The sequence below is a fragment of the Astyanax mexicanus genome, chromosome 9 (genome assembly GCF_023375975.1).
Source record: "Astyanax mexicanus isolate ESR-SI-001 chromosome 9, AstMex3_surface, whole genome shotgun sequence".
Taxonomy (NCBI): Eukaryota; Metazoa; Chordata; class Actinopteri; order Characiformes; family Acestrorhamphidae; genus Astyanax; species Astyanax mexicanus.
Genome location: NC_064416.1, coordinates 38591737 through 38615779, shown reverse-complemented (window position 1 = coordinate 38615779; position 24043 = coordinate 38591737). Strand labels below are relative to the sequence as shown.

The 24043-nt window shown below is 37.8% G+C and overlaps 1 protein-coding gene across 1 annotated transcript; it reads right to left on the bottom strand.

The window, feature by feature from the left end:
- Positions 1–482: 482 nt before the first annotated feature.
- On the bottom strand, positions 483–23771 carry cplx3b (complexin 3b). The gene is made up of 3 exons (XM_007251842.4): positions 23230–23771; positions 8130–8217; positions 483–4328 (listed from the first exon to the last, which is right to left on the bottom strand). Exons 1-3 carry the CDS (start codon positions 23385–23387, stop codon positions 4104–4106), a joined length of 471 nt encoding a protein of 156 aa, XP_007251904.2. The 5' UTR covers positions 23388–23771; the 3' UTR covers positions 483–4103.
- Positions 23772–24043: the final 272 nt, after the last annotated feature.

Genomic DNA, 24043 nt, shown 5'->3' with positions numbered 1-24043 from the left:
CATAATATTGATAAGAACATTGCTCAAAAAGAGCTATTCACTGTATACCTGTAACCCTACCTCTTCACAACTTTACAACTGATGCTCTGAAACACATTAAGAGACAAGAAATTCAAGTATTTAACTCTTGACGAGTTCAGCACAGCTGTTAACTGAAAGCCTGTATTCCAGGTCACTCTACCTCACAAAGCTGTCAACTGTTTCCTTCATAGTTTGGGTGATTTTAGTATTAACCTGCAATGAAGAAAACAATTGTAAAATATGAGGAAATGAAAAACCATTGAAGTTAATGTGTGTCCAAACTTTTGACTGGTATTATTGTACAAACACAACAGTACACACCAACCAGCCATTTCATTAAAACCACCTCCTTCTTTTTTTTACATTCATTATCCTGCAGCCAAACGCTCCCCTCTGCTGGTCACACTAGGTATTGCTAGATATTGAAGATCACCCACAATTATAGAAATTACAGACACAAATCATAAAAATATGTTTATTATAGATTCAACAGTCATAAAATTAATGAGGTCCGCAAATGACATTAGGCTATAGAGTGGGGGGTTATACAGCGCAGATTAGGAATAACCACAAGGAAGGGAAGAAAAAAAACAAAAAGCAGTTTTTCTTATTTTGGGGTTTTTTGATAAAGTTTGATAAGGTCACACTCTCAGATTACATGATTCATATTAGTTTAAAAATGAAGAAGAGAACAAATAAATAAAAAAGACACTTTTGTCCACCCCTCCCCACTTCTTATATTGCTTTATTTTCAAGACTCGTGCCTGAAGACACACATGTTCTGACGTCAGCTCTTGGCAAAGCTCCATGGCACAGAAAAATTAAAAACAGCAATGACGTAAACTCACGTTTCAACCAACTGTCACAACACATGACTCACACGAACCACACGGCTTGGAAAAAAAGAAAGTTGGCTGTATAATCTTTCGTTTTTTTACCAAAAACGAAAATATCTTCATCTGCTCTATTCCAGACCACACACACACGATCCACTTAGTCTGAAGAACTAAGCTGTTTAAACACAACGTAATCTAATGGGTTCTTGTGTAAATGAGAACATCAATCTTTAGGGAGAACAGTCAGAGAGAATGTTGACACTTTATAGCTGTTAGACAACACAGAACCACCTGCACAAAACAGCACCACTGGTGATGGACTTGAGGCTCAATAGGGGCCGATGAGGGGGTCTCAAATGACGGGGGTCAAAGGCAGAAGGCAGTTTGAATGGTATGAGGATTCAGGCTTCAACATAAACTGACCCAGGTCCCTTTCTTATAGGCCTATTTTACAAAACCCCCATGTGAGTGGGTGGTGGGCGGTATCTCCAGATAGACTAATGAAAGGCCCACCATATTTGCATCCTGTTGCCTGGAGAATTAACCTACAATATATTATTGCTTTAACAAACCACCAGCCTCTGGACATTAAAGACCTTTAGGATTCCCAGATACAGCTTATCAAATTTTACCATTAAAGGAACATGTCAGCATTTTACAACCCAATCTCTTTAGGCCGCAGCTGAGTGTATGATCAAGTCTATTGATTCAAAATGCCAAAATGACTTTTGTGTAATCTCAGAGAATCTAAAGACTAAACACTGCACTGACCTGCAGGATATGTGGATGAATGTGGACGAAAATTCTGCTAGAGTTGCTTGTCTGTCCTCATGGACAACTCTAACCAGACACCACCGGTCAGCATCATTATCACTCATTGCACTGTTCTGTCCACTGTGGGGAGTAATGCCTTCTATGACATGTTCCTGGGATACACGTGATGCTGTGGCACCCATTTTGGCACCCAATAACAGGTCTCGCTCCAACTGTCATAATTTACATAGCCTTGCCATGAGCACAACGGTCAGTGTTCAGCTTCATGCACAAGATAACACCTCACAACTTACATACAGGTGTAGTAATTCCCAGGCAATCCACTGAAATGGTAAAACCTAATGAACACATACTAATTACATACTGTACAGTACTGCTGTCCCATGAATTTTGGCATGTCAGTGTATATGGATATACAAATTGAATTGTACAGGTGTTTGTTAAACTCTTATACAGTAATACAGTAGAGAAAGTAGTTCCGGCTCAGGTTTTTTAGGAATTTGAAGGTATTTCTAGGTATTTCTGAAAAAATAAATTAAAACAGATTTCTCTTTCTGAGAAACTAGTTCCACTTCTAACTATAAATGGTTGATTTACATTAATATATAATTTATCATTTAATTTCTATAATTCAGTGAATTTTGAGTCAGCAAACCTAACAAACCTATGGTTTATTGTAATCTATGATACATCACAGATTCTACTGTACAGAGTAGTCTATTAAAGCAGGATTTTTTTTTTTTAAGTATGGCCTATTCCTTTAAAAGTGCAGTGTTTTCCAGGACTGGGTCTAAAAATATGCACTAGGTGTATTGTTGTTTTGCTGCTTTTTTACATGGCTCTACATATGGCTCTTTCCCAGTGTTCCTGACCATCATTCACCTTTCCCAGCAACATATCCTGCTCTAAAATCCCATATATAGTGCACTCTTGAAACGACCCTATCTCATAGGGCACTGGAGACACAGTAGGCAGGGTGGTTTCATGATGGACCCTTTAAAAATAAATAAAAAGGAAGCCATAAAGTTGATATTCACAAACCGGAGAACAAACAGCAATGACGTTAAAAACTGTCAGCACAACACTTTTAGCTTTTACACACAGATGAGGCTCTAGAGGGCACTGGGATGTATGAGAGTTGATATGTTGTAGCTGTAGAGAAACTGTCCATGTGTGTATGTGCTTTCAGGGGAGGGATTATTCAAGGCCTTGGCATCAGACCTGGCAGCAAGTACGCTCGGCAGTATCTTTAAGTGTATTTGTGCTTGTATTGCATTAAAGAGATAGACATGTGTGTGTGTGTGTGTGTGTGTGTGTGTGTGTGTGTATGTGTGTGCATGTGTATGTGTCTATGTGGTGTATGTGTGTTATGTGTTTTGTGTAAGAGAAATAACAGAACAGACAGAAAGAGAGATAAATAGAGATAGAGGCTATGTTCACATTACAAGGTTGAATATATCAGATGGGGTTTACATTCAGGCAGAAAAACTGGATTAGTGCCACAACAATCCGTTTTTTCTGCTTGAATGTGAACGCATTTGAATCTAATTTGAACTACTTTCATCACACAAGGAATAAAAGTATATCTTATTGTAAGACGCATCACTTGTTAAATATTGCCAAAATGTGTAGAATAAATGTTCTGTTTGAAAGTAGTTCAGACATAATGTTAATCTGAGAAGTTTTCTTTACATTGTATTAAAATAATGATGAATGGACTTGCTAGAAATAACATCTTAATCGTCATCTTAATCTTAATCGCTATCGTAACATATTTTTACTTTGACTTCCATGAAATTGTTTTTTCTCCTTTGGAATTGTCATTTTGGAAATAAGAGGTTCTTGTGTGATAGTGAAAGTATGACATCATGGAACACATGATTACTTTTGCCATATTTCATGAAATCTCAACCGAGCTCAATCGTCTTTGCAAGAATAGCTGGGTCGGGCTCAATGTAACATGCAGAGCATAGTTTTTAATTTTGAGGTATTTAAACTGTCCGAAAAAGACCAAGAATTCCCAGATCCCAGATAACCCTGCCCTTTTGAGAAAGTAACAATTTGACATCAGTGACATCACAAACTGAAGACACTTTGAAAATTAATTATAATAATTTCACTTAAAATTTATCAAAGCTAAATATTAAACTATCCACCCTGTTGTGGTAAAACATATATTAAAACATATTTTTAGAACATTATAATAAAATATCTAGCATCTTTCATCAAAGGGTTTTCACTAAAATCCATCTTGTTATGACAGGGTGGACACATACATCACAGGAAATAAAAAAGTGAAAATAAAAAGTGATTAGGCTGTGTAGCCTAAAGAGTTAAAAGCATTAAAAAGTGATTTATTTTTAGGTATTCTGATAGTGACCAGATATGAAAGAGTGCATTCCAGCAATAGGAAGGCTTGTAATGTGAACATAGCTGAAAAGAGAAAGAAAGAGAGAGAGATCACAACAAAGATCACATTAGTGAACACTTCTCGGCTGAGTTCTTCAGCTCCTCCAGTGTTGCCTGAGCTTTGTCCTTCAGTTGATCCATATCCACGTTCTGGATGTTGGAGAGCTGCCCCAGGACCGACTGTTTGTGCTCCTCTTCTTGGTTGTCCTCAGCGATCATCTTGGCCAGCTCAGTGGGCAGCTCCACATCCGACCCTGCAGCCTGGATCTGTGTTTCATCCAACTCATTCTAAAACACACACACACACACACACACATACTGTAAACACACACAGCACTAGGAGAATTGGTTCCGCCATAGGCGGAACCAATCAAAAATGATACCGCAGAAGAACAGGGGCGTCGCCAGGAGCGAATCGTTTCTCTCAGCTCAGCTGTGTTTTTAATGAGTAGACAGAATGCTGTGTAAATGGGAAATCTCTTTGGGCCAATCACGGAACCGGTTCAGGAAAAGAGTCCCGCCTCTTAATAGAAACAGAATCAAAAATCAGCTCGCTTGTTTTGCGGAGGAGAGTGGGGAAGCCCCCCTCGCTGTAAAGGATTTGTAAAGTCTTCTTTTTTAGATTTAGCAGCGGGGCGCAGCGAGCTGACGTTAAAAGAAGGTAACGGAGCCTATTTCTGATAGCTGGTTAAAAATAAACGAATCAAAACCCACAGATCAAACCCACTGTGAGCTTGTGATAGTCATTGTTACTTGTAGACTATGACTGCAGGATTACTGTAAATTAAGGAAAATTTAAAAATATTTTAGCTAGCTTAACTAGTTTGCTAGAAGCTGGGTGTAGTAGCCATATTTCAGTACAATACTTTATGTAGGTAGTTTAAAGCAGTTTCTTCTCCCTGATCACTGCACTGAAATTTTGTGTTTTCACCGGATCCAGCTCATCAGCTAATACACCCTCATTTATTGAGTTTACCTGTTAAAATCCCTTAGATTTACTAATTGAATATATCTGGTCCTTTAGTAAAAGCTCATGAAACTAACAGAAGGTTTGGGTCATCTAACGTTTATATTAACATCTGCCAAAAATCTCTATGAAACATAAGGTTACATTCTTTTACGTAAAAGACCACCATCATAAGTACTTTTAGTCGACAAAAGGTGGCGTAAATGTAAATATACAAATATACAACAGAATTGACACGCCAATACATAACAATAATAATAATAATAATAATAATAACATCTATTATTTTATTATTATTATTTTCAAATATGCACGCATATTTTTTGCTAACAACACTAAATGTAAAGTGGAGTAACATATTTAGGTTGTAAAGTCACCTGTACTTGGATGTAACTAATAATAAACAGAAGTACAGAAAAGAAAGGTTTATTTGTAATTAAAGGTAACTCCACAAATGTTGTTCTAAGAGACTATAAGGTGGGCTTTGATTCATATAAGCAGATGTGTCCCCCCCCCAATATCAAATCCGCTCCTACGCCCCTGGGTTCCGCTGATATGAAGCACTGATTATGTGCTGTGATTTCCTTTATGTTGTTAGTATAACAGTGATATGATCTGTAGCCACGGTTTTAAACAAACCTTCAGCGAAAAATCAATTTTACACAACTTCCCTCCCTCCCCCAAATGAATAACAGCCAAGACATGAGTCAAGGTGTCTATATTTCTTTAAAGATTGCCACTGGAGTCACACTATATGGAGAAAAGTATTGAGACACACCATTTCATCTTTACTGAACTTAGATATTCAATTTAGTCCCATTCACTGACAAAAAAAATGTCTAGGTTTTGTTACGTCACACGGGTTTTAAAATGGTTTCAATACAAATTTTTCACGTGGTTTGGTCTGTGCCTAAGAAAATGCAAGCAGCTGATCTGAGATCAGATAACTTTGTCCCCCAAATGTTTCTAAATGAGACTTAAAAATCTCATCTCTGCTCTCAGAACTGTGTCTGTTGTCAACTTAACACATGGAAAAAATAGAAAATAGACGCATAATTTGTCAAACCATTAAAATTTGTGAAATGGCAGAAGCTCTAGAAGACCTAGGTGTGCTATTTGAGATTAAACCTGTAAAGTGCCTGATTGCCTATCAGATCTCAGATGTTGGATGATGATTCATTTGATGGTTCATTTGATTAAACCTCCCAAAAGACAAGAAATTGAAACTTTTGACATATTCTGCATAACGGTGCCATTTCTGTCCCCAAGAAATTACGTGTATAAATGTGCACACAACATAAATAAATAAAAACACATTTTATTAGTGTCTTGTACATTGACTTTATTACAAAAGTAAGATATGTAAATTAGAAAACTAAAATAATAATAAATACAAATAAATTTAACTTAAAAGAGGAAATAGCATCCATTCGGTGTAATGGCCCTTTTATATATGCTACCAATTATTCTCCTCTTTAGAGAAACACATTAGTGACTTAAATAATGATAATATATATATAAAAAAAAAAAAAAAATACTAAATGTATCAAAAAGATTTGTTCAAATTGATAATGAACTCAAAGTAATGTGTAAACCCACAAAATAAAGATTAAATAAAAGAAAAGCATAGTTAAAACTTTGAGAACACTGTGAACTCCCCTTCAAATGGTACATTCCAAGCTAGGGACTACTGAGCATGCCTTAATTTGTTCAGGCATTATTTAAGGGCAGCCAAAATGGTGCTTGTGGTCTTTTCCAGACCTGAAAGGTAAAATGATGTGAAAGCCATTGTAGTTGTAGAATATTCCTGCTGCTAGACTAAGAATGTGTAGCCTAGTGGTATATTTTACCTGTAATCTATTATATGTACCAAGCTAGAAAAATGTAAACAGGAAGCATGCAGAATTAGCTTTAGCTGCTAATTAGGTTTAGCTGAGAAAATTGATGGGTAAATGTGTTCTAGAGCTAGTTTATTTGTCCTGTCTCAGCATTACATGGAGTAGCTGAATTGTTGTTGAACTCAAATGGTTAACTAGCTACCTAATTGTGTTTATTATTGATTATGTGGTCTTATTGTGCTATTGGTCACAAATGTTGAGAAATTATTAGTTTTTAAGTATGTCCGTGTAAAATGGCCAATGTGTTGTAATTTGTTGTAAGCCAGGTATCTAATAATATAGTATAGTTAGATATGCTGGATTTTGTAGAATTTGTGCTGTCTCAACTTTTTGTTTAATGGAAATGTAAAGAGTTTGTAATAAAGTAAACAAAATGCATGTTATACTGGACTCCAGTGGAAAAATTCACGTTGGTTCTGGTTCTTTTGGCTGTGCTGTAAACTCCGCACTTTGAGAATCTCTGAGAAATGGGTGATTTTTATATTAAATGATTTGTTAGTCTTTACTTTCATACATGTTACACATTTGGGAACATGGTGGACATTTTTTTAAATTAATTTCTGTGTAAGTTAAGGAAACAAAAACCAAATAGTTCATGTTTTTCTTGTCACTTGCCCTATTGCCACATGTACAGATTGTCTGTACAAACATTACTGAAAGAATGGGTAGTTGTCAATGGATTTGTTCATATTGTTTGACAAAAATGTTATGTAACAAATTTTATGAAAGCTGAATACATTTTTAATAAAAACTATTAAGGCTATTTGTTTTGGTAACGTGTGGGTGTGTTGCTGGCTGTCCAATGGAAAACAAGTATCTTGATTTTTATATGTATGTATGTATATGAAAACACATTGTCCCTTACAATGCCATTTTCTTTTATTAATAGATCAGTAGAAATTCTCTTTATACATTGATTTCTATTGGAAACTTGGAATGTTTGTTTCTCTCTACTGTAAAGTTGTCATTTTGGAGATATTTTTCACTGGACAGTGACCATATATGGTGTGTGTGTATATGGAGTGTAAATTGTTTACTAAAGTTCATTAATATAGTTAATATTAAGTCCTTCCTACACATACACTGCCATACTCCTACATACTCCTCCTAGTCCTGTCTGACTCCCACCTGTATCATGCAAAACATAATGAATGCCTTTGTCTCTACTTTATTTTTTACATTTTTACATTTAAAAATGTATATTAATAAGAACCAGGTGTTTACCTTTGGCAGCCTGTACTTGTCTCTGAAGTGAGACCGGACTGTGGCCCTTTCCGCTTTCTTCTGGGCAAAGTTGGCATCTCTCTCCTGCCTGAACAGAAAGAATATTTGTAATTCTAAATCTTAATCGCACACACCACAAACGAAACCAAACCTTTTCTCATGCTCTACATTTTTTGTATCACTTCTGTTTATATATAGTAGTAACCTTCCACATAGGGAAAAAGGATACACAACAAAGTATATATAGGCATATATGCTGTATGGGCAACAGTATTGGGACACTGCTCATTCATTGTTTCTCAATGGTATTAAAAACATTTTCCTGCTTTTGTTTGGCTACTGTTAATGAAGGGCTTTTTCTTACAGTTTCTCACCTTAAAAAAAAAAAAGACACAGTTTCCCCGCAGCCTCAGCTAACAGTTTTAAGAACGTTTAACAAAGCCTTGAAAAGGTTTCGGGAAGATTAACCTGTAAAGTTACAGAAATAATGTTCAATGAACTAATATATTTTGCATCAAAGCATTAATACAATGCTTCATATAATGTTCCCAGCTAGATTAATACTACCACTATGAAAACAAATGTAACATTCCCAATTTAAAAATGAAAACGTTGATCCAAGCACCAGCAGAACATTAAACATTACGTAGAAAATGTTTAGGGAAGTCTTCTAATAAACATTGCTGGTCCAATAGATTTTGGGGATTTTTTTCCCCATAGGAATAAAAGTTTAAAAGTTTTGGCACTTTTCTCATATTACAATTACACAAATACACAGCAGTCTTGTAACATTCATCGAACCACACAGGGTACCACAGCAACCACTTTACAACCACCTGAGAAATTGTAGCAAGTGTCTTTCAACCATTTACCAACATTCTAGAAGCCATTTAAATGTAAACACAGGAAATGCCATTGCAATCAATTTTCAAACAGTTGCAAATAAGATCAAGGAAGTGATGCAATTTGGGAGAGACATTTCTGAGAAAACTTTGGTGTGTCTGGGCGAGAATTATCCTGCTGAAAAATTCCAGTTTTAAGTAAATAAATAAATGCACATTCTGCACAGATAAAATCCAAATCTGAAACTATACATAAACATTAAAGTAGAAAAACATTGTTTATTGTTTATAATCACAACTTTTGGGCAAAAAAGAAACAAAACAAAACTCAAAAGTCACATGTTCCAATGTTTTTGCTCAAAAGAAAAATGTGTGGGTTCAGACAGAAACTAAAATGTTGATATTTTGTCTCATATTAATCGTTTAATGTCAAATTCAATTGTTTTCAATCTACAGCAGAAACTGTTCCAATACTTTTGGAGGGCACTGTATTTTACACACTCATACTTTGCATGCTACCAGCCTTCAATCATTCAACTTAAACCCTGATTTGCTCCTGATTTAGTCATTTTAGTCATTTCTCCATCTACATCACGAGCTTTTACAGCATCCAATTAGCAGCATTTACAGAAAGGTTATTTTAGAGAAAGATCACCTTCAATCTAACTCATAAATCACTTGATGCTATGAATCAAAGCACATACATGCACATACAGTAGATGTGCTCACGTGTGCATTCATGCACACGCTCACGCACACACACCGCCGCGCTGAAAGGTCAGTGTGATTACAGTGCAGGAGCAGAGGGCACTACTGGGTGAATGTGGAGCACAGAGACAAAACTAGCTGAGCAGAGAGGGACCCGAGGGGGAGAGTGTGAGAGAGAGAGAGAGAGAGAGAGAGAGAGAGAGAGAGAGAGAGAGAGAACGCATGACGCTCACCCACTCCGCCAGCTGCCATCTTAAATTCTGTGCCACAGACCCGGCTCCCACACACACTCACACCATTTTGTGTGCCATCTTTTTAGTGTGAGCTAAGCAAGCTTTAACAGCCTGAATCACATGCAGTCTAATATAAATGCTACTCAGAGTGTTACTCCCACTGGGATTCACAACATAGGACAGTATAATGACTGCGATAAAGCCTCTACCAAAAGGCCCCAAACCAAGAGACACCTTCCTGTAGGATAAAACCTCCTATAGAAATCAGATCTATAATACAGAATAAGAATCTACATTAACATGCACCCAATAATCCAATCATAATTATACTTTTGTAAAAAAAACAAAAACAAGAAAAAACACTAGTGATGGGTCGGTTTTAAATGATCTGGCTCTAAGAACCGACTCTTTAAAGTGAACAACTTTTGTTAAATCCACACTTGATTTAATTCATAAAATAATTTAAGTGGAAAAGCATGAATTCCTATTTTTGCAACAACAAAAAAATCTCTACAATGTTAATGCATTTCCACAGAATTAGTTATGCCATCCTACCTATTCGTTTGTGCTGGTCAGTTGATTTCCTTGAGTTAATTTCAAGATGGCGGCACTGGAAGGATGATCTCAAGTTGCTGTGTCTATAAACAGTGTTTTAAAGGGGCACTAAACCCCCAGATTTTTGCTGCCTCCTCCCTCAGCTCAAATTTAATAAAAAAAGGCTAAAAAATGGGAGGGGTAGTTTGGGAGGGGCACTGGGTTATGTATGGGTTTAGAGGCAGGGCAGGAGGGAGAGCTGATTGGCTCTCTGCAAAGACAGAAATGATTATACAAATTTTAGACAGGACTGGTATGTTTTATTACTTCAAAGGAACACATTTCAGATATTTAAAAAATATGGTTTAGGGTTTATTGGTTCTTTAATAAACTATCTCTACACTTGCAAATCTCTCAGTGTCTCAGGGCTCTCAGAATTCTACCAATGAAGTATGGAACTACTTTAAGCTTGTTAATGGTGTAAAAATAGTGATTTCTTAGCATGGGCAACTCTATGCCCCTATCACTAGCATTGTAAGACTATTGGGAGGCTTTAGCAACAAAAAACTGAGGAGCTGACCAGAAGGAACAGAATTCCCAAAAGTACAACCCATACATCCCCTCATTAGGACTCCACCTATCACTTTCAATGCTCCTGGGTAAGGACAAGAACATACCTCCTCCCATACATGTAAAAACATGTACACGATTCAGCCATTCAGCTGATATGTACATATAGAACAAAATAGACTGCAAATGTTTTGTCACACTTCACTTTTCATGATGATGTAAACACATGTGGGAATCCGCAGCGATGACCTTGCAACCCTACCAAAGGCACCATATCAACCGTAACATCTGTGATATCTGTAATACTTTGTATATCCACTTACAGTGGAGTAAGAGTCATTTTGAACCAGTGCCCAAACTTTCACTAGTACAGGTTACCCCTTAATTGAAGCTTATTTTTACAGATCTGGAAAAAATAAGAGATCACTTAAAAATGATGAGTTTCTTTGATTTTACCAAATTGATCAAGAGGAAGATGGATGATCACAAGCCATCAAACCAACTGAACTGCTTGAATTTTTGCACTAGGAGTAAAGGCATAAAGTTATCCAAAAGCAGTGTGTAAGACTGGTGGAGGAGAACATGCCAAGATGCATGAAACTGTGATTAAAAACCAAATATTGATTTCAGAACTCTTTTCTTTGCGTCATTTGAGGTCTGAAAGCTCTGCCTTTTCTTGTTATTTCAGCCATTTCTCATTTTCTACAAATAAATGCTCTAAATGACAATATTTTTATTTGGAATTTGGGAGAAATGTTGGTCCGTAGTTTATAGGATAAAACAACAATGTTCCTTTTTTCCTCAAACATAAACATTGTACATTGTATATAATTATTAAATATTATTATGTAGTAAACTGTAAAAAAGTGTTTGTCTGCCACATTAATCCCCTGATCTAAACCTGATGACCTGAGATGGTGATTTGAGGTGATTTGAGATGAGCTGGAGCCTGAAGGAAAAGCAGCAGCTATTGTTCAGCACCTCCAGGAACTCCTTCAAGACGCTGAGAAAACTATTCCAGGTGCAAAACTGTCATCTAAGAATTTTGTTGTGTACTAAATTATTTCATATGTTTTTTTTCATAGTTTGGATGATTTTAGTATTTAATCTACAATGCAGAACATTTAAAAATAACGAAAAAAAGCTGTTTAATAACAAAAAACAAAGGAACCTACAGAACATTATGGGGTCTGTACATTTTAAGAGAGATATAAATACAGTATAGACACAAGTTTAAGAATAAAAACAAGTGTTTTATACTTTGTGGCACCATTGACAAAATTGGACTCTGTCTAGTACCATACAATACAGCTTAAAAATCGTCAGCATCCTGTTATTACTTTCCCACTGCGCTCCGCAAACCAGCAAGCTGATTGGCTGTTTCTCCAGAGAGGCAATTTTTTTGGGGCTTTGATTTGGCGCCCTCTCTAGTGCAGCGCCCCTATGCATTGCATAGGCTGCATACCCGCTTTTTGCGCCATTGGGGAGGGTGTCCCCCACTTTTAGTATCTAGAGCAGTGTTAGAATAATTCATTAGTACCCCTTCATCTTTATTAGTATTTAGGAAAGCACCATTTAATGGTTAAGATTGTGATGCATAGCCAGACAACAGTTTCTGGCAGAGTTCCTGAGAAATCTTAGCCCATTCCTCATGAGAAATTACCTCTACTTCACCAATATTCTTGGGTTTGTGTGCTGAATCTTATAAATAAATAAATTGTGGCTCAAGTCAAGCGACTGTAAAAGTCACTCCAGAATCTTCCAGGACTTATTCTGAAACCAAGGCTTTCTCAATGCTTTTACCTGTAGCATGGGGGCACAAGGGAGTGTGTGCTGACCACTTTTAATATTTTGAGCAGTCTCAGAATAATTCAACCCCTTTATAACAAGTATCTTTATTAATACTTAGTAAAGCACCATTTAACGGCTAAGACCTGTTAGGAAATGTGGTGCATAGTCAAACACCAGTTTCTGGCAGAGTTCCTGAGCAATCTTATCTCATTCCTCATGAGCAATGACCTCCAATTATTCACCAATATTATTGGGTTTGTGTGCTGCAATCCCAATCCAACCAAAGATTTTCTATGTGGATCTTCCAGGACTTATTCTAAAACCAAGTCTTTTCCAATACTTTTTGTATGTACCATGGGTGCACAAGGGGGTGGGTGTTTCCCACTTTTAAAGCAGTCTGCAAATGTGATTCATAGCCAGACACCAGTTTCTGGTAAAGATCCTGAACAATCTTAGCATATTCCTTATGAGCAATGATCTCTAGTTCACCAATAATCTTGGGTTTATGTGCTGCAACCACCTTCTTAAAATCCAACCGAAGATTTTCTTAGTGGTTCAAGTCAAGCGACTGTAAAGGTCACTCCAGAATCTTCCAGGACTTATTCTGAAACCAAGGCTTTCTTAATGCTTTTTCATGCACTCTGGGGCACAAGGGGGTGGATAGTTGTTTGAGTCCACCAGTGCATGTGGCACTGGATCGAGAAATGTTAAATATCTGAACAACTTCAGAAAACCTCACTCACAAGATACACAGGCAGTGGCGCAAAAAGGGGGTATGCAGCGTATGCGATGCATAGGGGTGCTGCACTAGAGGGGGGTGCCAAATCAATGCCAAAAAATTATTTCTTGTCTGCATTTTCTGTAAGAGCTATTTGTTCAGGTATGATAAGACACAGGGGCGTCGCCTGGCCTGAGCTTCCGGGGCTTTAGCCCCGAATAAATTTACAGTAGCCCCGAATCGTTTCGCTCAGCACAGCCATATTATTAGTGAGGAGACAGGCCGCTCTTAACGCCAATCATGGAGCCAGTTCAAGGATAAAGTTCCGCCTTTCAGGAGAAACAGCCAATCAGCTTGCTGGTTTTGCGGAGCGCGGTAGGCTAGTAAGGAATTTCCGGATTTCAGCGCTGATGTTAAAACATATCTGGATATACAGCGTTTTTTTCTAAAAGAAAATAACTGAACTAACCATGTTAACATGTAACTGTGATGATATTGTTTCTGATAGCTGGTTAATAAAACTTGTCTCTGAATCAAAACACATAGATTAAGGTTTGAAAAAATAAAACTCTATATGTTTAACTTGCCCTGATATACCCGATCAGCAAATAACTATTTCATTTTTTTATTGTTTTTATTAATTTAGGATTGCAGGATTACTGTAAGCTATAATTAACGAAAATATATTTAGGTAACCAATTAACAAGAAACTGAATGTTGTGGATAGCCAGAATTTACTCCTATACTTAGTTTAAATGAGATCGTTAAATGATTTCGTCGTGGCGCACCTGCAGGACAGGTGCTGTATTTACAATATAACAGATCAGAACAACTAAGGAAATAGATGGTGAATCATAAAAGTAATAAATTATAGAACAGGGCTTGCCAACGCTGTATGTTTGCATACACCTCAAAAAGTATGTAGTTGCACCCCTGTACACAGGTATGGACATTTCCACAACATCCATTGATGTAAACCTTGATTATCAATTTAAATACTGCTGTCATGTCAGTGTGATATGTATTGACGCTTTTTGCACTGTGAGCGGTCCTATTAAAAATATCAGATTGCACTATGTAGTCCAAAACCCAACTCAATGAGAAGACGGTTGGACTAAGAAACAAAACAAAATTGCAGTATAATAAAAAAAAAAACAGGACTGATGTCCACTTCACACTAAATTACAGCACCAGGGATGCTTAGAAGAACAATGCCAGCACTGTTAAAACGATACTCAGACAAACGCTTTGAAGCTTTCACACTGACGCCTCACTCGCGCTCCGTTCTTACAGTCTCCAGAGCTTCCCAGACTGCCGGGCTGCTCAGGACAGAAATGAATAAGCACACAAACATGAACAGAACATGACATAAGGCCAGGGGCCAGACGCTGCCCTCCAATCAGCTCCATCTGCCCACCAAGTAGATTAGACTTCAACAGCAGGCTGAGACCTATCTAATAAGCACACGTTCCAAAAATGTCCTACTGTAGGTTCAGAACTGAGGATGTTGTGCAGCATCTTCTTCATCCTTTCCCCGTTAATCCCTCATCCTACAGGCTTATGAGACCAATAGGCTTGTCATTTTGAGATTTTCTATAGGGTCCAGATGAGCCCTGGGTCTGTGCAGTTTTCCACTGTAGAATGCATGCATGGTCTTTTCAAAACCCAACAAAAATCCAATCCAAAAATTTCCAGCATAATTTCCTGTAACATACATGTCCGTGCATTTAACTGACATCATAAAACTGGCACCTACAGCAAAGTACACAGTGCAAATAAGCAAGCCATGAAGAAGTCATGAGTAGTTAAGCAAGCCTTGTGAAGAGGTTGAGTTGCTTTGGCAGTGGTAGCTGGTGTTGTTATATAATAGTGTACAGTAGTAGCTATGTTTCCACTTATGACACTTTTGTGGTCCTATGTACTAAAAATTGAGTATTAATCAAATTAAATTTACTGCTGTAGCCTAAAAACATTTGGGTTTAAACACTGAGATTGAACATTAAAAATGCAAATATTTATTATTTCCAGGTAGTTATTGTCAGGTAGGGTGCGGGAAGGACGAGGAGGCGGACGCAAACGCAAACTACACACAAATTTATTAACAAAAATAAACACAAATAAACATGGAATAACCAAAAGAAACCAGGACTGAGGAAACAAGCAAAACCAGGGAGCACTGACAGATGTGAAACGTACAAGGATCGACACACGAGAAAGAAAACAGGACAATAAATAGCGGTGGACACAAACGGAAAACAGGAAACACCTGGGACTAAGGGGCGGAGCTAAAAATGAACACAGGTAAGTGGAAAATCACTGGGGAAGAAACAGAGGAGCATGGGTCACGTGGGAGACACAGACACGAGGAACAGGTAAATAAACAGAGAAACATGACAACAGACAGGAAACAGGGCGAGGATGTGACAGTTATATCTAAATCTGATACACAATTTGGAAGAGATCACCATTTTTCTTGTGAGCAAAAGTATTGGAACATGTGACTCAAGTGTGTTTTGTTGCCCAGGTATGTCCTGATCCTGATTGATTATTCAAACAATAAACAGCACCAAATGTCTTCATTCAGTTTCAGATTTGGGTTTTGCCTTTGCAGAATGTGCATTTATACCTAAAGGAGTAACCAACATGCTGCATATTGGTGAAAAAATAAGCAACTGTAAAGCTGAAAGAAGATGGAAAATCAATCAGAGCCATTGCACCAAAATTGGCCATAGCCTGTACAACCCTTTGAAATGTCCTGCAGAAGAAAGTCATCACTGGTGTACTGAGTAACAGATGTCAAACTGGTCAAATAGACCATGGAAAACCACAGCAGGTAATGACAGAAACATTGTGTATGCTGTAAAAAATACTAAACCTAAGACTACTGTTATAGACATCATTAATAACCTCCAGATGGCTTGAGTGAAGGTATCACAATCTACTGTTCACAAAAGACTTTATTAACAAAAGTACAGAGGCTTCAGACGATTCAAACCACTATTAACAACAAGAATAGGAAGACCAGACTGGAAAATACAAGTCTATTTAAGATGAAACTTTACCAATGTAATGGAAAGGCTAACGTTTGGAGAAGTAAAGGATCTACCACCTTACCTGTGAAACCCAGTGGAGGAAATGTCATGGTTTGGGCATGCATGGCTACTTTTGAGATGGTTTTATTAACCTTTATTAATATACAATGAACTCTACAGAAACTTGAAACCAAATTAATTTCAACATGCAGCAAAATAATGACCTAAAACCAACTGCCTGGAAAATCATCACAAAAGAAGAGCACAAAAGTTTAGTGATGCCATATTTGGTGAAGTAGAAGAAAAGGTGCCATATTCTAAACTGTGTATCAGAAGCAGATGTTAATGCATGGAAATAAAAGCTGGAATGTTGATCTTTTGTCTTATATTCATCTTTTGATGTCACACCTAAATCTTTTCAGTCTACAGCAGAAATTATGGGATTAGTCTCACAGTTCCAGTATTTTACTGTATTGGAAGGGACTGTATCGTGATACTGTAAGAAAGATAATTGGAAAACTGTTATAGTATAAAATAACACACTATCATATGTTTTTTTCCCACAAAATGAACCACTCATATAACTGAACAAGTCATATAACAGTTACACTGAACAATATTCAGCTGCTCTGCTTCCAAACTCTGGAATTCCATCCCTCATGGCATTCGTAACATCGACTCTCTTCCTCTTTTTAAATCTAGACTCAAAACTCACCTGTTTAAACTGGCCTATAATCTGTAATTTTCCACTTTATTGTAAAGTGTCAAAAAGTACAGAGTGTTGTGAAAGGCGCTTATAAAAAAAATGTACTATTATTATTATTATTATTATTATTATTATTATTATTCGATTCCTGTCATAAATTAGGTTTCTAAGTAAAATGTAGAAGCTTGCAACAAATAAATTGACAAACAAAATAAAGTATGCAAATAATAAACAAATAAAGTATGCAAAGCAACCCAACAGCATTTCTGAGCTACCACCATGCTTCACTCTAGGCAGAATGTTATTTTTGTATACTCTTTATTATTCCTTTTCCAGAAATACCAGTGATCCAAATTCCGATTCTTTGCAGTGAAAAAAAACAAAACTGGAATACAGGTTAATCCTTTTGAGTGCAACTGTAGTTAAAAGTAAATGCATGCCTTTCCTGATTGCTGCATTGTGCATCAGCAGCCAGAGTCAAAGAGAGCACAATTGGCTTGAATCAATCTGGGTGATTCTCTTCTTATCACTCTTAGCATGATGTCGGTCAGCACAGGTGTCTGTTAGCTAATGCATAAGTTTCAAAAAGAGGTGGTGACTGGCTTCCCATTTGTCACCCTCACCCTTCTAGTGTCAGGGGCATTACAAGTGATGGGGGAGGAGTACTAAGGAATGGGTGGGGGGAGAAGCAATTCTGTAAGTTAGCTAGCTAGCTTACTAATTTAATGTGGGGAAGTGTAAATTTATTTGGTTGGATAAACCCAATTTTACACTAGGCTAATTTTTTTGTGTACCAATAATTCAACTTTTGTTGTGCAACACTGTTATATTAAAATAGTATTATTGTTTAAATAAAACTGTAAAAACTGTACACATATTATTGATTTTTATTATTGCGTTGGTGGTCTTATTTTCATCTCTGAATGGTATTAAAATGTCTAAGAAAGCCTTAAATTCACATATCTGATATACACTTCTTTCAAATGTAAAGATTATATTCCATCTAACACTTTATTTTAGTAATTAATTAAATGCCAGTTCTACATATTTTAAATAGTCATGCTCAGTAATAATAATAAGGGTATTATCAGCACTGACCCCGCTGCTCCCTGCTGGTAAACTCAAGGCTTCAGTTCCGGATCAGCTGTGGCACTGTTTTGGCAGTTTTTGATCAGGGCTTTAATTGCCAGCTGTATTCAGATTGCCGGGGGATGCTGACGATGTGCTGCCATCAGACCGCCAGAGGGCAGGGCAGAGACAGTGACTGGGCACAGACGGCTGTGCTTCAGCATGCCCCCGGGTCTTGCAGCTATATTTAGCGCATCATATTAAATATATGTATATTTTTCTCAGATTAGGTCATTCAGCATTGATGAAAAGCAGAAGAACACAAATGACAGTGACTGATCTGATCTGTTATATACTGTAATGCTGGCATGTTTCTATATAAATCATCAATCATATAAATAGATCACTAACAGATCCAACAGATTACAGTTATAATGTACGGTGATTGAGACACCACTGATAATAGTTATGACCTGTGATGATGATGTTCAGCTTGTCTAGTCCTTGTAGAGAAGTTATGCAAATAGAATAGAACTCTCTTTATCCATCTGTCCTCTATCAGTCCATCCATCCTTTCATGTATCTATTCAACTAGATAGATCTATCAATCCCACAGATATTCATTCATCAGATATGCAAAGGCACATCTATCTATCTATCTATCTATCTATCTATCTATCTATCTATCTATCTATCTATCTATCTATCTATCTATCTATCTATCTATCTATCTATCTATCTATCCTTGCTACATGTACATTTATCTTTCCATCTCTTCACCAGCTGTCCTCCATCAGTTCATCCTTCCTTTCATGTATCTATCTAACTAGATAGATCTACCAGTCCATCCATCCATCCATCCATCCATCCATTCATGCATCCCACAGATATGCAAATGTACACACACATCTATCGTTCTGTCTTCTATCAATCTATCCATCTCTTTAACCACCTGTCCTTCATCAGTCTATCCATCCCTTCATGTATCTGTCTAACCAACTAGCAAGCTATACATACATTTTCCCATCCATTCATCTATCCATCCATCATCCATCAATCAATTCAACTCTATTGATGAATTTTTCTCACCTGTCAGAAAGTCATTTACACAACTGAACTGCAAAAACAGACAATTGTAAATTGTGACCAATTGGATGCCATCAAAAGCGATGCATTTACATCCAGTCAAGTCAAGTCAAGTCAAGTCAAGAGGCTTTTACTGTTATTACATCTAAGTGCAACATGGAACAATAATACAGTAGACAAACATAGACAAAGTGCAAGAGTGTAAAGATAGAACTATAACACTACAATAAATATTTTAATACAAAAGACAAGAGACAATTTAACAGACAGGACAGTGCAGTACTGATAATTTACAATTAAAATGTCCGTGGTGATCCTCAACTTATGGCATTTTATGGCACTTTAAAGCAGAAGTTATAAGGAGTGTTTTGGTCTGTACTGCTTTTTGAATTGAGCATAATACAGGCAACAAATCTAAAACATCTGGTTTATTTCCACAATTAGGAATGGAAGACTTTTTACAAAAAAATATGCTTTTGTATGATTATATCTTTTATATGATATTATATATGATTTCGCAAATATAATATAATATAATATAATCCACAAATGTGAGATGTAGACTCTTCATAAAACACAGTTTAAAGCCTGGTTGTTTATCTATCCCATCACTCAAAAGGATCCTTTTGTTCATGACAACACCAAGCAGCACCATAGGTCAGTGTCGTGACCTTGCCTTGTAGAACACATAAGAAACCCTGTTAACCTGTAAGACATATGTGTTTACTGAAGGTCATTCTGTGCGGGCCTCCTCCGCTGGCCTGATCTATGATTATGGTTCATAATTCATCTGGAGCGAGTAACCTGAGCTGAGAGCTGTCCGTGAGAAGGCGGGGTGATGGGGTCTTACTCAGAGGCCAATCATGTGACTGAGCCGGGTGATTGTGTATGATGCGTGTGTGTGTGTGTGTGTGTGTGTGTGTGTGTGTGAATTACAGCGCACCTCTTTAGGTTCTATAGATAGCCTGCCTGGAGGAGCTTAAGACCTGCTTCTTCTCTTCATGTTGGAGCACTTTGCAAAGTGCCAGAAATCCAATGCATGGGGTCTATTTACAGCAGCTGACTCACGGCCTCCTGCCGAGGCTCCGATGGCGAGCCTTGATGAGCTACAAACGCGTGTACGTGTAGGGAAGCTTGTTGGGGTTGGATTTAGGGCGCGCGATGGTGGGCTAGACCCTGGTGAGCTCACAGCTTAAAGCTTTGGCCCATTTATGCTTGGGGTTCAGCTTGTGTTCATCAGCATGGCCATAGACACGCATGCACAGTGATGCACCTCATGGTGGGAGTGAACATGTGAGGATCACGCATAACAGAGCATGAAATGATTTTGCACCATATGGCCACAGATCTACACTAGATGCCCAAATGTTTGTGGACACCCCCTCTAATGAATGCAATCATTTAGCTTGTTTAAGTTGCTCCCATTGATATTATTGATAACACAGATTGAAAACTACTGATTTATACAAATGCACACACACATAGCTTGTCTCTCACAAAAGTGAAGTACTATAGAAAGACAATGGAATGGGACTCTCTGGAGCAGATACACATGGACCAGTTGGCACCATGCCTAATGCCAGGCATGCCAGTTTGCTTGTCTAGAGAAGTACTGCCAATAAAATAGAATTCTCAGGAGCAGATTCACATGAACCAATTAACACCTTGCCTAAAGCCAGGTGTGCCAGTTTGCCTGTGATGAGTTCAGAGTGTAGAGCTGAGTCTATCTTTTTTTTAACAGATATGTGGACTGAATTAAGAGTGACTGTCAAGCTATACAGGGTTTATTTTTTGTGTGTGAAGCTGTAAAACTACACAAAATCAAAATGAACAACTTCAGTACTAAAGAAATGGATCATGTGTTTGATCGTTTTGTTCCATTATGGCAAGAGAAAACTCAAAGGGTTCCAATCATCCATTGAAATTGTAGTATAGTAGTATACAATTAAAATGTATCACCATTATCATCAGCATAATCATCATCGTCCTTCATTCATTTTACTATTAAAGATACATATTTTGGTAGAAGCTGAAACAACCTCAAAACTTTAACATTAAACCAACAACACTGTTCTGCAGAAGGTGCTATCAGCATTTTATCAGCATGTTACGCTGAAGTGTCAAACCGCCCACTGTAGACCTCAGTCACTCTCATTATAACTCATACTCCAACACCTGCTCAAGCACGAGCCACCGTGGCGAAGGTGCCGTTTACACGAAAGCTCTCTCTCTCTCACAAAAGTGCTCTCTCTCCATCAGCGAGAATGGCAGCTGGAGAAGCATGCCACACGAATATAGCGATTATACCAGCCATTTGCAAAAGTGCACGTAGCCTTTTGAGAACAGTGGAGGTGGTTGGAACAAAGGTGCACACTTGTCCCTTTGCCCTATCCGAATGGGATTCATTTCTCTGTTATGGGGGTCCTCTGTGATTTAATTCCCGTCTGGATTGACCATGTACATGTTTTTCTCAGACATTCTCTGAGAAAATTACAGGATGAATTACCTTCTTTTTTTCACTGAACTAATTTCAGTTCTGTCTGGACTCTCATCTCTGAATTTTATCACTTCGTGTTTAATAAAATAGCTATATAATAGCCACTGCTATGCACCGTAATTACACTTTGGGCATGCATTCCCATGGAGATCCACATAAACACAACAGCGAGTGGAAATGGAGGAGCTACTGAACGAGATGTCATGTGACCGAGAAAGCCAAAAAACTCACTGGTCCTCCAATTTTTTTCAATTGCAGTCCTGACGCAAGAGTTTTATCAATGAGTAGAAGTGTGAAAGGGCTTTTGATTCCTCAGAACTCCAAACTTTATGCTTAAAACACCTCTGAGGATTTTTTTTCGAGACTTTAACTAATTTAACTAGTAACAGTTTACAACAAGAGTATAATTAAGAATTAACAATATTTTTAAGTAATACATTTTTTAAAGGGTTAAATAATGTCTCAACTAGGCTCTTGCAACTAATAATAATGATTATTTCTGTTGATTGTTTTTCAGATTATTCGATTAGTCAACAATGTACATTTCTATTGCCATGCCCTACATCTTCCTGTTGATACACGTTCTTTTCCTAAATTTCTTTGTCTTCACTTCAAAATGATAGAAACAGCTGCACAGCTGAATGTGGTGAATGTAATCTGTTGTGTCTGTCACTTTTGGTGACCAAGCTGAGTGTGTGCCGAGTATAGTGACTACAGTGCGGTTGAAGTTGTTTCAAAGAATGAAAATAATTTGTCGACTCAATCATTCGTCATCATTGTTGAATATTATGCCAACTAATCTTTGCAGCCCTAATATTAATTAATTACAGTAGTTAAGAAATCTTTAAACCTTACTCTATGCTAATGCTTAAGAATGTTGTAAATAGTGAGAAATTGAGATATTGAAAAAGTAATAAAAAATAATACTGACTAGTGTCAATCAATGGTAATACAGGAGACAAGGGCTGCAATGACTAGTTTATTGACTAGTGTATATTTATTGACTAGTTGTTTATTTGTAACACTATACTCACTATACTGTAAACACTATACTCACTATAATCACTACACTCACTTCACACTCAACTCAATCACCAAAAGTGACAGACACAACCGATTACACATTTTTCTCACCAAATATCAGAACATGTTAAATGGCATTTAAATTAGATCGATAGATTAATTCATCAATTTACCTTTATTGCAAAGTGTTACCAATTAGTCAAATTAAATCACTGATTTAAAGCATGTGCTGTAAAAACTGAACCGTGTGCCAGAAGTGCATAAATTAAAAAAAAGGAAGGTTTCTCCTTACTTTTCCTCCTCAAGCTGCTGCTGATACTGCTCGAACTCCTCTTGGGTCATCCCCTTCGCCGCAGCTTCGCCTTTGTCCCCTTCAGGCTTTTCCTCAGTCAAACCTCCAGTCAGGTCCTTCAGTTGACCCCCGATCATGTGCTTCACCATGAAAGCCATGGCCCCTAAACTCTTATCTCTTTCTGGAAAAAAAACGCTAAAAACACTAAAAGAACTATAAACACTAAAGGCTGTCCAGAGCACGAGAGCTGAAAGTGCAGCTCTTAACTTGTAGTGATCTCAGGCTCGTGTCCTTCTGCTCTTCTTTACAGAAGAAGAATATCTTTCAGCACCTCTAATAGTGGACAGCGCTCAACACGCACGTCCACGCTTTCAGAACCACACGCAGCGGACAGCTCCCCGCGCGCGCTCCCCGCGTTCAGCACCGCTCGCCGTGGACAGCTCCCCCTCCCCGCTCAGCACACCGCTCCGCGCGCACACTGGTCCGATTGGGTCGCTCCTCCTCGACTCGTCAGCTCCGAAAGAATCACGTGACCACCTTTTATATACGCGGCCAGGTGTGCCTCTGGGTGGTCATCAGCAAGGAGGGGGGGAGGAGGAGGGGATGCGCTGGTCACGTGAACGCCACGCCGGACCAATAGAGGACGCCCCACGTTGCGCTCGAGCGCTGTGTGAGGCGGCAGGAGCTAGAGGAATGAGTGGATTTGATGGCAGACAGCCAGGCGCGCGCTAGTTACCATAACTCGATTACAGGATTACAAGTGAATCAGCGCGATGCTTGTTTGCTGAGTGTGAACACATCGTGCCAGAGAAAT

What these genes read in the sequence shown, in the direction of transcription:
- cplx3b (XM_007251842.4), bottom strand. Translation starts at nt 23,387, where the DNA reads ATGGCTTTCATGGTGAAGCACATGATCGGGGGTCAACTGAAGGACCTG. An exon ending in CAGCAGCTTGAGGAGGAAAA is followed by an intron (nt 8,218 to 23,229) that starts GTAAGGAGAAAC and finishes CTTTCTGTTCAG; the next exon opens with GCAGGAGAGAGATGCCAACT. An exon ending in ACAAGTACAGGCTGCCAAAG is followed by an intron (nt 4,329 to 8,129) that starts GTAAACACCTGG and finishes TGTGTGTTTTAG; the next exon opens with AATGAGTTGGATGAAACACA.